Here is a 13,794-nt window from a genome sequence, read left to right as displayed (position 1 = left end):
GTTTTGAATTATGACTCAAATGCTTTTAGTCAGTTTCAAGTAAGACCCAAGGTTTGTTAATGTGTTCGTTCGTACTGAAAGTGTTCCACTTGTTCATATGAAACTAGGGCTTCTGGTTGAGCCCACGTGTCAACAGTCGTCGGCCACAGATGATGGTGATCACAATATTTTTTCTTCCCTAAAAAGAAGATAGAGATGGTAATTGATAAGGTACTGCTTCTCCTCCCACCTGTCACCTCCATATAGAGGGTGTTAGTGAGTCCCTCCATGAGAATGACAGAGGACTTTTCCCATTATGGCGTCTGTGAGAGCACTGGCAGCTCCATTGACGCCATCTCCATTTTGAAGTAGTCAGTTTCCTTCTTCTACTACTTCAATGAGTTGGTAAACAAACTGAAAGAGTGCATACTGCAGCTGGAGTGTGTTGTCTGAACAGGTATAAAGACAAGGTTGGTGATTTACTGTCCCTTGCAGGTATGGCATGTTTGCTCAGGTCCCACCTGATGACCTGGATGGAATTATGTGATCCTTCCTTAACTTCAAAATGGTGAAAGTTCTCAATGGCGATGCCCTTGCGAAAAGGGGCTTTCCAGGCACTTGAGTTCCCTATCATTCTCCCTGGTGACAGCCAATGACCTGTCAGAACAGCTCCGAACCACTGACTTACTGTAAGTCACAGCTTTAGAAAGGGATGAGCCTCTGTACACCTGTGTGCCTCTAAATCCTCGTAGCTGTAAAACAGTGCTGTCACATTTGCTTGATGGTTTTGGTAACCAGCATGTAGAAATACCCATTAGACACCATCGCTAATTTACACTGGAAGTGTAGTCAAACCAATTCATTATTGTCAGTCAAGGTGTGGGCAGGATGGGCAATGGCTGTTTGTTTTTTCTACGTCTTCTGTGTGGTAGATGTGAGTGCTGTAACCAGTGGGACTGCAGGTATAGGGGTGTCTGTCTGTATTGTGTGTTTATTTCTCTTGCATGTGAGGAAGTTGACTACAGAGGGAAGAGTATGCTTCAGGAACGAAGTAGCAGTTCCTGTGTTGCGCACTTCCCCTCATGATGGAAAAGGTTGTGTCATCTTCATCCAGTGAACGTGTTCAGCTAGGAACCCATTCTCTTACACTCACTGTATGTCAAATCTATGCCTACGCATTTAAAATAGTCCACAAAGCACAATACTTTCTCTGGCTTTGAAAATGCTTACTAGTATGGTTATTTCTGATGATTCAGGATATGCAAAACCTTGTCATTTATTCACATAAATGTTAATACTAACTGTTCTCTCAGTTTCTCTCCCTGTATTAACTGTTATTCATGAGGTGTTGCTTCTCAGGTGACTGGAGATAGGAGGTTCCTGTGTGGGACCACAGACCCCAGAGATTATGACTGTTAGAAACCTCCTCATATACTAGTCAACACAAGGTGGGGTGGATATGTAGGTGCGGGGGATAGAGATGAGAGCATGGATATTCCTGAGAGGTCACTGAACTCAACGTGATTGGAGCACAATGTGCCCATATGTGAGATCTCTGGGAGCTTTAAGGGAACATGTTGTTTAAGGTATAGGCTTAGAAACAACTATCCAGGAGTTGTAGCACACAGTATTCCTATTTACAGTATATAATTACCACAGGAATTTTTCATTTCCTAAAACAAGATAAAGCTTAATATGATGTAATGAATTGACTGTTAACTATGTAATAGTTGGTCACTGTAATCTTCCCCCACCTGAGTGGTTACCATGACCAAACCCTTCCCTTCTGGAATTTGGAACCAGTAACTGCCTTTCCCTAATTGGACGTACTTTCCAGCGTTCTTCTCCCACATTCCCCAAATATTATGCCTTGATAGAGAGAACTAGGTTCTGGGAACCATTCAAAACAAAATAAAGAGTGAAAAGATTAGACAAATATTTCTGACCTGAGACTGAACTCAGGTCACGGCTGAGCTTATCTAAAACAAATATTGGTTTCATGTGGGAGACTTTTATAATAAAGAGACAGACAGTCACCCTAATTTTTACAATAGCACACCATATCATTTGCTGTGGGTATTCCCTATATTCTATCAAAGCTGGGTTGTGTTTTCTCCCATTTAGTTCCTAATGAATGTGACGCAGGATATTGCGCAGGGGGGATGACTGTAAAACTGTCTGTTTGGGCTGACTGTTTTAAAAGACCACTGCAGGTGACTGTTCTTAAGGTATCTTCTATGCATTACTCCCTTCCTGCAGTGGAGAGGTTGAATGTAAACACACACACACACACACACACACACACACACACACACACAGGACATGCAGTAGGAGTGAAGCACGGTTTCCTCCCCAGGAGAAGGCCCTGGTTTGTGTGTGTGCAGCAGATTCCACAGATTCCGTGCCCTCCTGGAGATTCTTCCCTGCTACCGATACAAACTGTCTTCTGTTATCCCAGCCAGCCTGCCATGGTCCCTTTCTGTTGGTTGGCAGGGACGCTCAACGTTGGCCAGTTGACCTCATCCTTCCTGGCTGTGTTCCCCTGTGAATGTCTGTTATTAAAGCTGCAATATGTAACTTTTTGGGAGACCTGTCCAAATGCACATAGAAATGATAGGTATAGGTCTGTCATTTGCATTGAAAGCAAGTCTAAGAAGCGGTAAATTCTGTTCTATGTGCACTATTTCTATGCTTCCTGTTCTTAAATTTTATTTTTGGGTCTTTTACTTTCGGTTTTGTACACCAGCTTCAAATAGTTAAAATACTATATTTTTGGTTATGGAAAATATATTTTACAGCGGTTTCGATGGTACAATGATTTTGTACACTACACTATACTTGCTTGTTTTGTTACATTAACTGACATTAGGACTAGCTATTAGAATTTTAGCAACCAGGAAATGACGGAGCAATTTCTGCATAGTCCACCTTAAGAGGAAAAGGACTCCAATTGGACTAAAACAGATCTGTCCTTGTCAGACAATGTGCTTAGTGCTCGTCTGTAAAATGTGTGGTAAGACTTGTGCAGTGGACAGTCAATGGGATCTACATACCAGAAGGACATCCTCAAGCCATGCTGTATTTTTCTTATCTACCATGACCTTCCATGACCCCGTGTTTCAAGCCTTCAATTTGTAGGACGCAGGTGCACCCTCAGTCACTCTTCTTCATTTTGAAGGGAAAATCCTTTGTGGCGTACAGTTTGCGTTTAATAATGTAGCAAAACGGAGATTTCACACCAAAAACAGGAAGCAGAGAAACCACTGTAACCAGCTTTTTCAGTTTAACTAGGACTTTGGGTAGAGAGGGACAACACCAAGAATTGCTCAGGGAGAATTAAGTTCCAATTAATGTGCTTTTTCGACATATTTTCTAATTTTCTCTTCTTTCATCTACTTTCCCTCTAAATATGCTTGTTTGATCTTTATTGATATGTTGTGACAGTTGATTTTGATTTACTCACAGTTTGCAATGTATATTTTATATGGAGGTCTGGAATGAAGACCATGGAGGAGAATCAGACCAGATTAACATGTAAAATGTTTGTCAGTTTCAGCAGATGCAGAGTTACTCAACTTAAGTCTGATTGGCAGGATCAGTGTTTGGCACACTCCTGTTGCTCCCTGTCCTCCTAGCCACTCTGTTCCTCCAACTAGAACCTCCTACAGAGACATGTAATGAATTCAGGGGGCAGTTGAGCCTCATTCAAGCTCTGGCCAGCCCCAGCATTATTGATGTTGTCTCAGAGAGGATCAGTATGTCTTTGACAGCAAGAATGATCTACTGAACAGCCTAGTCTCTTTATGATAGACTAGTTATGTCTCAAGCTGTTGCATCTTGAGATGGCTGAGGGACCGTATGGGTTGTGGGGGAGGGGCTTTGCTTGGGCCATTCCTGAAAGCGGGAAGCAGGTGGAGTCTTCAGGAAACCTGTCTTTTCCTGTACCTCTACTCCACAGAAGGAGAGGCTGCGGCTCGTTGGAAGGGGAAGGCTTTGTGCGATTCCTTAAACAAAAGGCTTCTTCCGTTCTGAGTCTCAGTGACTACAGCGCTCCACCCAGCAGCCTGCCCCTGCCCCCTTTTTTTTACTCACTGATTGGACTGGCTAATACAGCACTCTACTCCTCCTTAAGACTGCAATCAACTTACATAAGACAAAGGCTATCGGTCATTCATGACTGCTCCACTTTGATGTAGTGTGTGTGTGTGTGTGTGTGTGTGTGTGTGTGTGTGTGTGTGTGTGTGTGTGTGTGTGTGTGTGTGTGTGTGTGTGTGTGTGTGTGTGTGTGTGTGTGTGTGTGTGTGTGTGTGTGTGTGTGTGGCTGATGGATTCTAGAATCTATTATACAGTTGAAGTCGGAAGTTTACATACGCTTAGGTTGGAGTCATTAAAACTCATTTTTCAAACACTCCACAAATTTCTTGTTAACAAACTATAGTTTTGGCAAGTTGGTTAGGACATCTACTTTGTGCATGACACAAGTAATTGTTCCAACAATTGTTTGCAGACAGATTATTTCACTTATAATTGTGACGATCGTCATAGAGAGGCGACCAAGGTGCAGCGTGGTTAGTGCTCATGATATTTCTTTATTTAACTCAGAACACTAAAACAAAACAATGGAAAACTAACGTCACGTTCTGCAGGCTTTACTGAGCTGTACAAAAACAAGATCTCACACTGAAGGAGGGAAAAAGGGCTGCCTAAGTATGATTCCCAATCAGAGACAACGATAGACAGCTGCCTCTGACTGGAAACCATACTAGACCAATAAAGAAAAAGACAACATAGAAATATAACACAAAGACTGCCCACCCCACACCCTGACCTAACAAAATAGAGAAATAAAACGTCTCTCTCAGGTCAGGGCGTGACAATAATTCACTGTATCACAATTCCAGTGGGTCAGAAGTTTACATACACTAAGTTGACTGTGCCTTTAAACAGCTTGGAAAATTCCAGAAAATGATGTCATGGCTTTAGAAGCTTCTGATAGGCTAATTGACATAATTTGAGTCAATTGGAGGTGTACCTGTGGATGTATTTCAAGGCCTACCTTCAAACTCAGTGCCTCTTTGCTTGACATCATGGGAAAATCAAAAGAAATCAGCCAACTGTAGACCTCCACAAGTCTGGTTCATCCTTGGGAGCAATTTCCAAATGCGTGAAGGTACCACGTTCATCTGTACAAACAATAGTATGCAAGTATAAACACCATTGTACCACGCAGCCGTCATACCGCTCAGGAAGGAGACGCGTTCTGTCTCCTAGAGATTAATGTACTTTGGTGCGAAAAGTACAAATCAATCCCAGAACAACAGCAAAGGACCTTGTGAAGATGCTGGAGGAAACAGGTACAAAAGTATCTATATCCACAGTAAAACGAGTCCTATATCGACATAACCTGAAAGGCCGCTCAACAAGGAAGAAGCCACTGCTCCAAAACCGCCATAAAAAAGCCAGATTACGGTTTGCAACTGCACATGGGGACAAAGATCATACTTTTTGGAGAAATGTCCTCTGGTCTGATGAAACAAAAATACTACTGTTTGGCCATAATGACCATCGTTATGTTTGGAGGAAAAAGGGTGCTTGCAAGATGAAGAACACCATCCCAACCGTGAAGCACGGGGGTGGCAGCATCATGTTGTGGGGGTGCTTTGCTGCAGGAGGGACTGGTGCACTTCACAAAATAGATGGCATCATGAGGAAGTAAAATTATGTGGATATATTGAAGCAACATCTCAAGACATCAGTCAGGAAGTTAAAGCTTGGTCGCAAATGGGACTTCCAAATGGACAATGACCCCAAGCATACTTCTGTTGTGGCAAAATGGCTTAAGGACAACAAAGTCAAGGTATTGGAGTGGCCATCACAAAGCCCTGACCTAAATCCTATAGAAGATTTGTGGGCAGAACTGAAAAAGCGTGTGCGAGCAAGGAGGCCTACAAACCTGACTCAGTTACACCAGCTCTGTCAGGAGGAATGGGCCAAAATTCACCCAACTTATTGTGGGAAGCTTGTGGAAGGCTACCCGACACATCTGACCCAAGTTAAACAATTTAAAGGCAATGCTACCAAATACTAATTGAGTGTATGTAAACTTCTGACCCACTGGGAATGTGATGAAAGAAATAAAAGCTGAAATAAATCATTTTCTCTACTATTATTCTGACATTTCACATTCTTAAAATAAAATGGTGATCCTAACTGACCACAGACAGGGAATGTTTACTAGGATTAAATGTCAGGAATTGTGAAAAACTGAGTTTAAATGTATTTGGCTAAGGTGTATGTAAACTTCCGACTTCAACTGTAGGTGTCAATCAAAGTCTCGTCAAAAGTGTATTTGGAAAAATTGATTATGTCAATAATCATATTGGCCAATAGGGGGAGTATGGGGTTGTTGGGTCAGGGAGACATTGATTATGATTGTGTCATTTTTTTTGTCTCCTGTTTTATATCTGTGCTGTATTTTATTCTGCGCCTACATTTTAACATTCCCTGAGGCTTTGTAAAACTCTGTGAAAGGTCCCCTTACTAAAAAAAGACTACTTGTGTTCTCTTACCGACGGATGGGAGTAGCTGGACTTGGTCAAGTTTTTTCCTGGATGACAATACAGTGCTATGTCTTCCTGTCATCTCAGAGAGGCAGGAGGACAGGGGTCACCTCCCAGCCTGCTATTGTCCTGCCCTGGGCTCACTGGGCTGACTGGGCTCACACAACACAGGGGCCTGGCCCTCAGGAACTGGCCCTTCCTCAGGCCGGGGTAGTGGCTCCATGCCTCCTGGCTTCTGCCCTGCCCCTCCCATTCCTCCCTACACCAACACAGCTCCAGTCACATGCTCTGTATACCCTCCTATTCTGTACACCCTCCTATTCTGTACACCCTCCTATTCTGTTAGACTCCTTTCCTTCCTCTGGTGTAATTTTAGTCTGATTTGATCATCAATGTCATGGTCTTAAATGTAGCCTATTACTGCATTTCATACCATATCAGCATACTGGACATATGGGAAGGAAGGGGATATCTAGTCAGTTGGCACAACTGAATCCATTCAACTGAAATATGTCCTCCGCATTTAACCCAACCCCTTCACGCCCACGTCATCGACGCCCGGGGAGCAGTTGTAGTTGGGGGTTAACTGTCTTGATCAATGGCTTGCAGATTGAAACCAGCGACCTTTCGGTTACTGGCCCAATACCTCTAGGCTACCTGCCGCCCGATATTGGGATGTGTAAATGGTTAAGGAAAAACATTTTTTTGTGAATGTGAACCATTTCATGTAAGTTCTGTGAATGTGATTCATTGTCTTAGCACCGGAAACCAGGAGAGTGGAAGGAGAAAGTAGATTCTCCAACAGGATAATATTCAACTAACTGTGTTTCATCTCTTCATCAGGACGTGCAGAGTGATCTGAGGCCGCGTCTGTGTGTGATCAAGAAGGGGCCTCATGGCTACGGCTTCAACCTGCACAGTGAGAAGGCCAGACCAGGCCAGTACATCAGAGCAGTGGATGAGGACTCACCTGCACAGAGGTCAGGCCTGCTGGCCAAGGACAGGATAGTACAGGTAACTATCTAGCTCACCTTTGACCTCTGGCATCATACTTTATTATTATTATTATTATTATTACATGTATAGTAATAGTACATTACTATTGTTAGTACTATTCAATGCACAGTACTATTATTACTGTATAGTAGTAAATTGAATAATATTGTATTAATGAAAATACTTCTGTATGTCATGCAAGCTTTTCTAAAACTACGGGACTTGTCTTTAATGGCCTTGGCACAATTCAGTCTTGTTGGTTGAGGTGTAGAGTGAGGAGGACTGTGAGTGGTAGTAACAGTCTCTGTGTGGGGTCCTAATCTCATAGGAGGGGAGAGGTGGACACTGTCACTGGGAGTTAGATCAGACTGGGATAATCCAGCTTTGTCACTGGTGACTTGTCTGCACTTTACCACCCCAGTCTATCCTGCTCATTACTCAGTACTGTTGAGGTGTGTGTGTGTGTGCGTGTGCGTGTGCGTGTGCGTGTGTGTGTGTGTGTGTGTGTGTGTGTGTGTGTGTGTGTGTGTGTGTGTGTGTTGTCAGAGGTGTGTCTGGCTGCCCTCATTCTACTCTAGTCACTGTTTAGTGAAAAAGGAGAGAGGAGAGTTGAATCCTTGAGACAGAGAGGGGTTTCCATCCCCCAGCGGGCCCCACACTCCCACCACCCACTGAGGACTGTATTCTTTCTGTTAAATGGACAGCTATTGTTACTGCCGAAGCATGTATTGTTTAGTCTCCTTCCTGGGACTGTGACCGACACAGATACACACACATGCACGCATTACACTCATGCGCATACCCACGTACACACACAGACACGTAATTGTTATTTTTTTTTATGTAACCTTTATTTAATTAGGCAAGTCACGTACATGCACACACACGAAGATACTCACGCACGCATGCACACATACATGTGCACAAAATACACACTTAGAGCTCACAGAACCCACACATACAAAGTACACACATGCTATCTCAGCAGTGGTTCCTCAGAATGTTCAGCTGTCTGGGGAACAGATGACATCATGACATATGCTGGGCCAATGGCCTGATGGCTGAGATGGTGTTGCTAGCACTCTCTGGCTACTAGCAGTTGTTGCTATCTAAGAACCTACTGTATGAAGAGAAAGGAAAGTAGAATGTTGTTGCACTCCTTTATGTTATCTCTGAATTGTACACTGTTCTCTTCAGCAATGTTTCATTTGTATTCCGACTACGTACTACAGATTCTTATGCAACAGTGAAGAGTTTGACACTCATTTACCAAGCCCCTGGGAGAGATTCACTTCCTCTCTCTCTGTGTGTGTGTGCAGCAGCATATTCTGTGTTTGTGTGGAGAGACAGGATTTCCTGCTGGACAACAGACTGATGATAATATTGAAAACTGAGTCCTAGCTTTGATAAACAGGTTATCGTCCTCATTGTGAGAACAATGGAAATATGCAAGAAGTAGTTCCCCATAAAGAGTTAGTTACTTGAACAAACTATGGTGCTGATGTGAAAGGGACACCTGTAGTTTTAGGCTGTTGGACTATCCTTCACCGTTTTGACTTGGTTAACTATAGTTACACTACTTATACAACTAAGGAGCTAATGCTTCATGAGCTGATTTGTACAGACATGACTCTTGTGTCTGTGTGTGTTTTGAAGTTCCTTACACTCTCTCTCTGTCTCTCTCCCCCTTCGCTCTCCCTCTCTCTGTCTCTCGCCCCCTCTCTCCCCTCTGCCCCCCTCTTTCTCCCCCCCCCCCCTCTCTGTCGCTCCCCCTGTCTCTCCAGGTGAATGGTATGACAGTGGAGGGGAAGCAGCACTCGGAGGTGGTGGCAGCCATCAAGTCTGGTGGTGAGGAGACCTCTCTACTGGTTGTGGACACAGACACAGATGCCTTCTTCAGGAGGTGCAGAGTCGCTCCCACCCCAGAACACATCACAGGTGAGACCAGAAACATCTACAAGAAAGGGCCAGAACACGGTTGATGCAGTTTGGCTGGATTAGTGATCCTTTCTGTAGACATACGTGTCCAAGCATTCACACACAATGGATGTTATCAGCTTGCACGTTCCTCACTGTGTGTGTGAAGGACAGACCTCTGAAGCCCCTCACTCACACGATCCCTGATGGACATGGGAATCATCATCAGATCTGAGACAGCCTCACAGTGTAGGGAGCGTTTTGCCTCTGCAATCACCTCATATATATATATATTTTTAACTAGCCAGGTAATGATTAAACCACTTACTTCTCCTTTAACAGCCTCATTCAAGGTCTATAGTCCCCAGAGGTTTCTCTCTCAGGCCTGACCTCTTACCCCCCTGTCCCCTTGTCCTTGGTAAACACTAGCAGATTAAGGGTCTGTCTGACTGCTTGGCCAGGCTCCTCTGCTCCTCTCTCTCTGCCAAGGAACACAGACACAGAGACACACGGATACTGAGCTCATCTCATTTCCTGTCCCCTCACGTTGTTTGCTCGAGGTACAAAATCCGAACTCTTAGGTACGGGTCTAGAATCAGCTTAACTTCCCTGAATGTCAACCACTATTAAGGGCTAAATGCAAACTTCCCCCAACTGTCTAGGGTCAACTTCCCCCAACAACCACTGAGCTCTTCACAAAGAGAAGGCTGTTGTACCTCTGAAAGCCCCTAGAGGGAGCCACAGCCTGTAAATTGACTCCAGTGCTGGTGAGTCTGGCTGAAGATTGGCATTTATTGTCATGAATTTTGCCCTGGAGGCAGCTCTGCGGAGTAGTCACTAGCTGGTACAGCCACAAAGTCTTAAAATCAGATGTTTCACCTAACCTTAACCATAACCTTAACCACACTGCTAACCCTAACCTTAAAATAAGACCAAAAAGCACATTTTTGCTTTCATACATTTTTTATAATATAGTCAATAATTACTTTGTAGCTAGCACATGTAGCGGGAATCGTTTGGTTCTGCCTTCAAGGCAAGATTCATGACAATAAATGTCAATCTGTGTTTGGCTTGAGAGGCCAACTGTGCCCAAGTAACACTTGTTGAAACAGGGCGGTGGCCCATGACAGCACTTGGCTGGCTACTCTGAGTGCCATTCTGATGCCAACGGCCTCATAGAACGATGAAGCCAGCCCAGCCGACGCTATGACAACCATATGGGTGTGGAGGAAATCGGTGCCCTCTGTGTCTGGGACATGCATATTAGTCAGTGTGTGTGCTGCAAACACACACCCACCCCCCCCCCACACACACACACCACCCTGCCCCAGACTGCCTTTATATTTCCTCTGCTTGAAGCTCTGCCATAAACAACAGTGAAGCGCTGCTGCCTGATCAGGCCAAAGATACTGTTTATTAAAAAGGTCTGTGCCTCTGAGTGAACTGTATTAATAAGATGGTGGGTAGAAGTAGACAATATTTATTTTTCATTTAACTAGGCAAGTCAGTTAAGAACAAATTCTTATTTACAATGACAGCCTAGGAACACTGAGTTAACTGCCTTGTTCAGGGACAGAACAACAGATTTTTACATTGTCAGCTCGGCGATTTGATCTAGCAACCTTTCGGTTACTGGCCCAACGCTCTAACTACTAGGCTACCTGCCACCCCTGTCAGTTAGTGCACCAATAAAAATTCAGTAGCTGCTTTGTTGTGATAAGAATGTCCTCTGTTTTACATGGAGGAATGTTCTTGTGTTCTGGGTCCACACTGGTTGTTTAGACAAGCATTTCACTACACCTGCAATAACATCTGCTAAATATGTGTATGTGACCAATAACATCTGCTAAATATGTGTATGTGACCAATAACATCTGCTAAATATGTGTATGTGACCAATAACATCTGCTAAATATGTGTATGTGACCAATAACATCAGCTAAATATGTGTATGTGACCAATAACATCAGCTAAATATGTGTATGTGACCAATAACATTTGATTTGACAGCTGTCCATTGGCACGGTTACACCTCACAGTTGACTGATGATTGACATGCTGTGTCCTCTCCTCTGAATGAGTATAGTGAAGCAGTAAAAGGACATATAACTCCTGTTCCATCCAGGGGGATATATGGTCAGGTCTTAGTCCTATCTAACTTCCTGTGGTTTCTGCTATCGGCTTCGAGACCTGACTGAAAAATGCCCAACAGGAGCAAAATTCCATTGAGGCGTTGCCCAGGTAACTGCTCTATCTTGTTGCCCACTCAGAGGGCACCTGATCACCGTGACTTTGGTACACACTCAAGCACGTACACACACATACATGTGTGCGCAAACACGAGGCCAGACACACACACACACACATGGATGGACACACAGAGTCCACACTCCCCTCTCGCCACCCCTCTGGCCAGCACTTGTGTTTGGTTTCCAAGGCGTTGGCTCCAAGTGGCCTCTCAGCCTGTAGTGTTAGCTGTATTGGGACTGAAGAGCCTCTTGACCGTGTGCAAACAGTGAGGAGGGACCCAAGGAGCACAGAGGTACATAGAGACAGCTTCAACAGGTCTCAGAACAGCCCAGGGGGACGTAGACCAGGGTCAGGCTATCTTTAGATGATAACAGGTTACTATCTTAGTTCTCACCGATTGTCTGTCTGTCTGTGTGAGAGGAATTGAAGCATGGAAGGTAAGGGTCCGTCTTAGTATTCCACCAGCTCCGACCAGGGGTCAGTTGTTCATCAGTCAACTGTATCTGTTTTAGATAGACACACAGGTTTAGATATAGTGTATTGTCTCTTTCTGTGGTTGACTTAGCCAAGTGAAAACCATTCCTTAATATCCTTGTGACAGGGTTAGAGGAGAGTTTCTTACCAGGGCTATTTGATATAGGTTGGTCACTAGGGTACTGGGTTTCATATGCAGCAGCTTGTTTGGACGTGATGATGCGTGGCAGGTAACCAGGGTCAGAGAACATCTCTGTGAAGATGAACCCTGTTTGAATAATGGATGACCTACACATACCTGCGCTATGTAACAGAGTAGGTGTCGCTGGGATGAAACCTGAACTGGATATGAGTCACTCTGGAATTCTGTTCTGGTGTTAGACGGAGGTGGGACAGTTACAGGATATTTAGAACTGACTATAAGATTGGAGAATTTCCATGGTTAGATGTTGTTGAATGGTTGTGAATAGCTGGTATGGAGGAGGGAGTGTGAGTTTGTGTGGAGTCCATGACTGAGCAGTGTTCTCTTCTGCTTTCAGGAGCTTTGCCTGAGCCTGTCGTCAACGGAGACATGGAAAAGACGGTAAGACTTGGATACCTTATTGACCAAATATCGTAAAACTAACATTTGAGAGACAGACAGACAGACAGACAGACAGACAGACAGACAGACAGACAGACAGACAGACAGACAGACAGAGTTGCGCTCCCACAGAGTGGACTTCCCAAAACACTAGTCTTTTTTTCCTGGCACTGTGGAGGTCACTGACAGGTCAGCCCCTAGAAATGAAACACTGTGGATTAACTGCTTCTGCTTTGGCACTGACAGGCACCGTATCAGCTGAGCATTCATAGGGAGTGGACTAGTATTATTTCATAGGACTGTAGAGTGTGTGTATTGCTTCATATAATTTACTTTGTGTTGGTTGGTTCTCACTCTCTTTCCAGCGCACTCATTATTGAATAGAACAGACTGTTTCCAGCAGGCAGGCTGACCCAGGCAGGCTGACCCAGGCAGGCTGACCCAGGCAGGCTGGCCCAGGCGTCCTACTCTCTGTGTTGATATATGTAAATCCTGTGTAATCTGAATATATTCACTCAGGGAGCCAGGAGAGCAGTCTACCCTGACAGAACAGAACCAGGTCCAGGTGTCTGTAAGATATACAGTACCAGGGATAGTGTAGCCCTGTGCTCAGAGCCTGGTAAACAGGTATAGAGGGTTTACATGGTAATGCTGGATAACAAGCTGAAAGCAGTACACTGTTGTTTAGGCATGGAGAATTCATCAGCACCATGTTAATCCCTCTGAGGTATTTGGGCATAATCCCTTAGTAAGGGGACAGGCCAGCCCACACCTACCACCTACTGTACTGTAGACTCAGGTACAGAGAGAGATATCTGGCATATGATAGCAGCCCACTGTATTATCTGGGGATTCTCTATTGTGTGTTGTGATGTAATCTAGATATGGTCAGTGATTTGGAGGCTTGCCAAACAAACCGAAGAAGAAGATGTCATTAGGTTAACTCCAATACATTAATACTATGCTAATAGACTTCATCAGTAAAGAAGACAGGCGCAGGTCAGTAGTGAGACCCTAGTCCTCAGTCATTGACCA

General features: G+C 44.2%; 1 protein-coding gene across 1 annotated transcript in view; it reads left to right on the top strand.

Annotated features, from left to right (window-relative positions):
• The window catches only part of LOC106606975 (Na(+)/H(+) exchange regulatory cofactor NHE-RF1), a 35,040-nt gene that overhangs the window by 18,353 nt on the left and 2,893 nt on the right, over positions 1 to 13,794 (top strand). Inside the window, exons 2-4 of the mRNA XM_014203504.2 lie at positions 7,383 to 7,553; positions 9,320 to 9,473; positions 12,716 to 12,759. Of these exons, the coding sequence (XP_014058979.1) occupies positions 7,383 to 7,553; positions 9,320 to 9,473; positions 12,716 to 12,759 (369 nt within the window). The remainder of the gene's footprint in view (positions 1 to 7,382; positions 7,554 to 9,319; positions 9,474 to 12,715; positions 12,760 to 13,794) is intronic.

The sequence above is a fragment of the Salmo salar genome, chromosome ssa06 (assembly GCF_905237065.1).
Source record: "Salmo salar chromosome ssa06, Ssal_v3.1, whole genome shotgun sequence".
NCBI lineage: Eukaryota > Metazoa > Chordata > Actinopteri > Salmoniformes > Salmonidae > Salmo > Salmo salar.
This window is presented reverse-complemented; position numbering and strand designations above follow the sequence as displayed.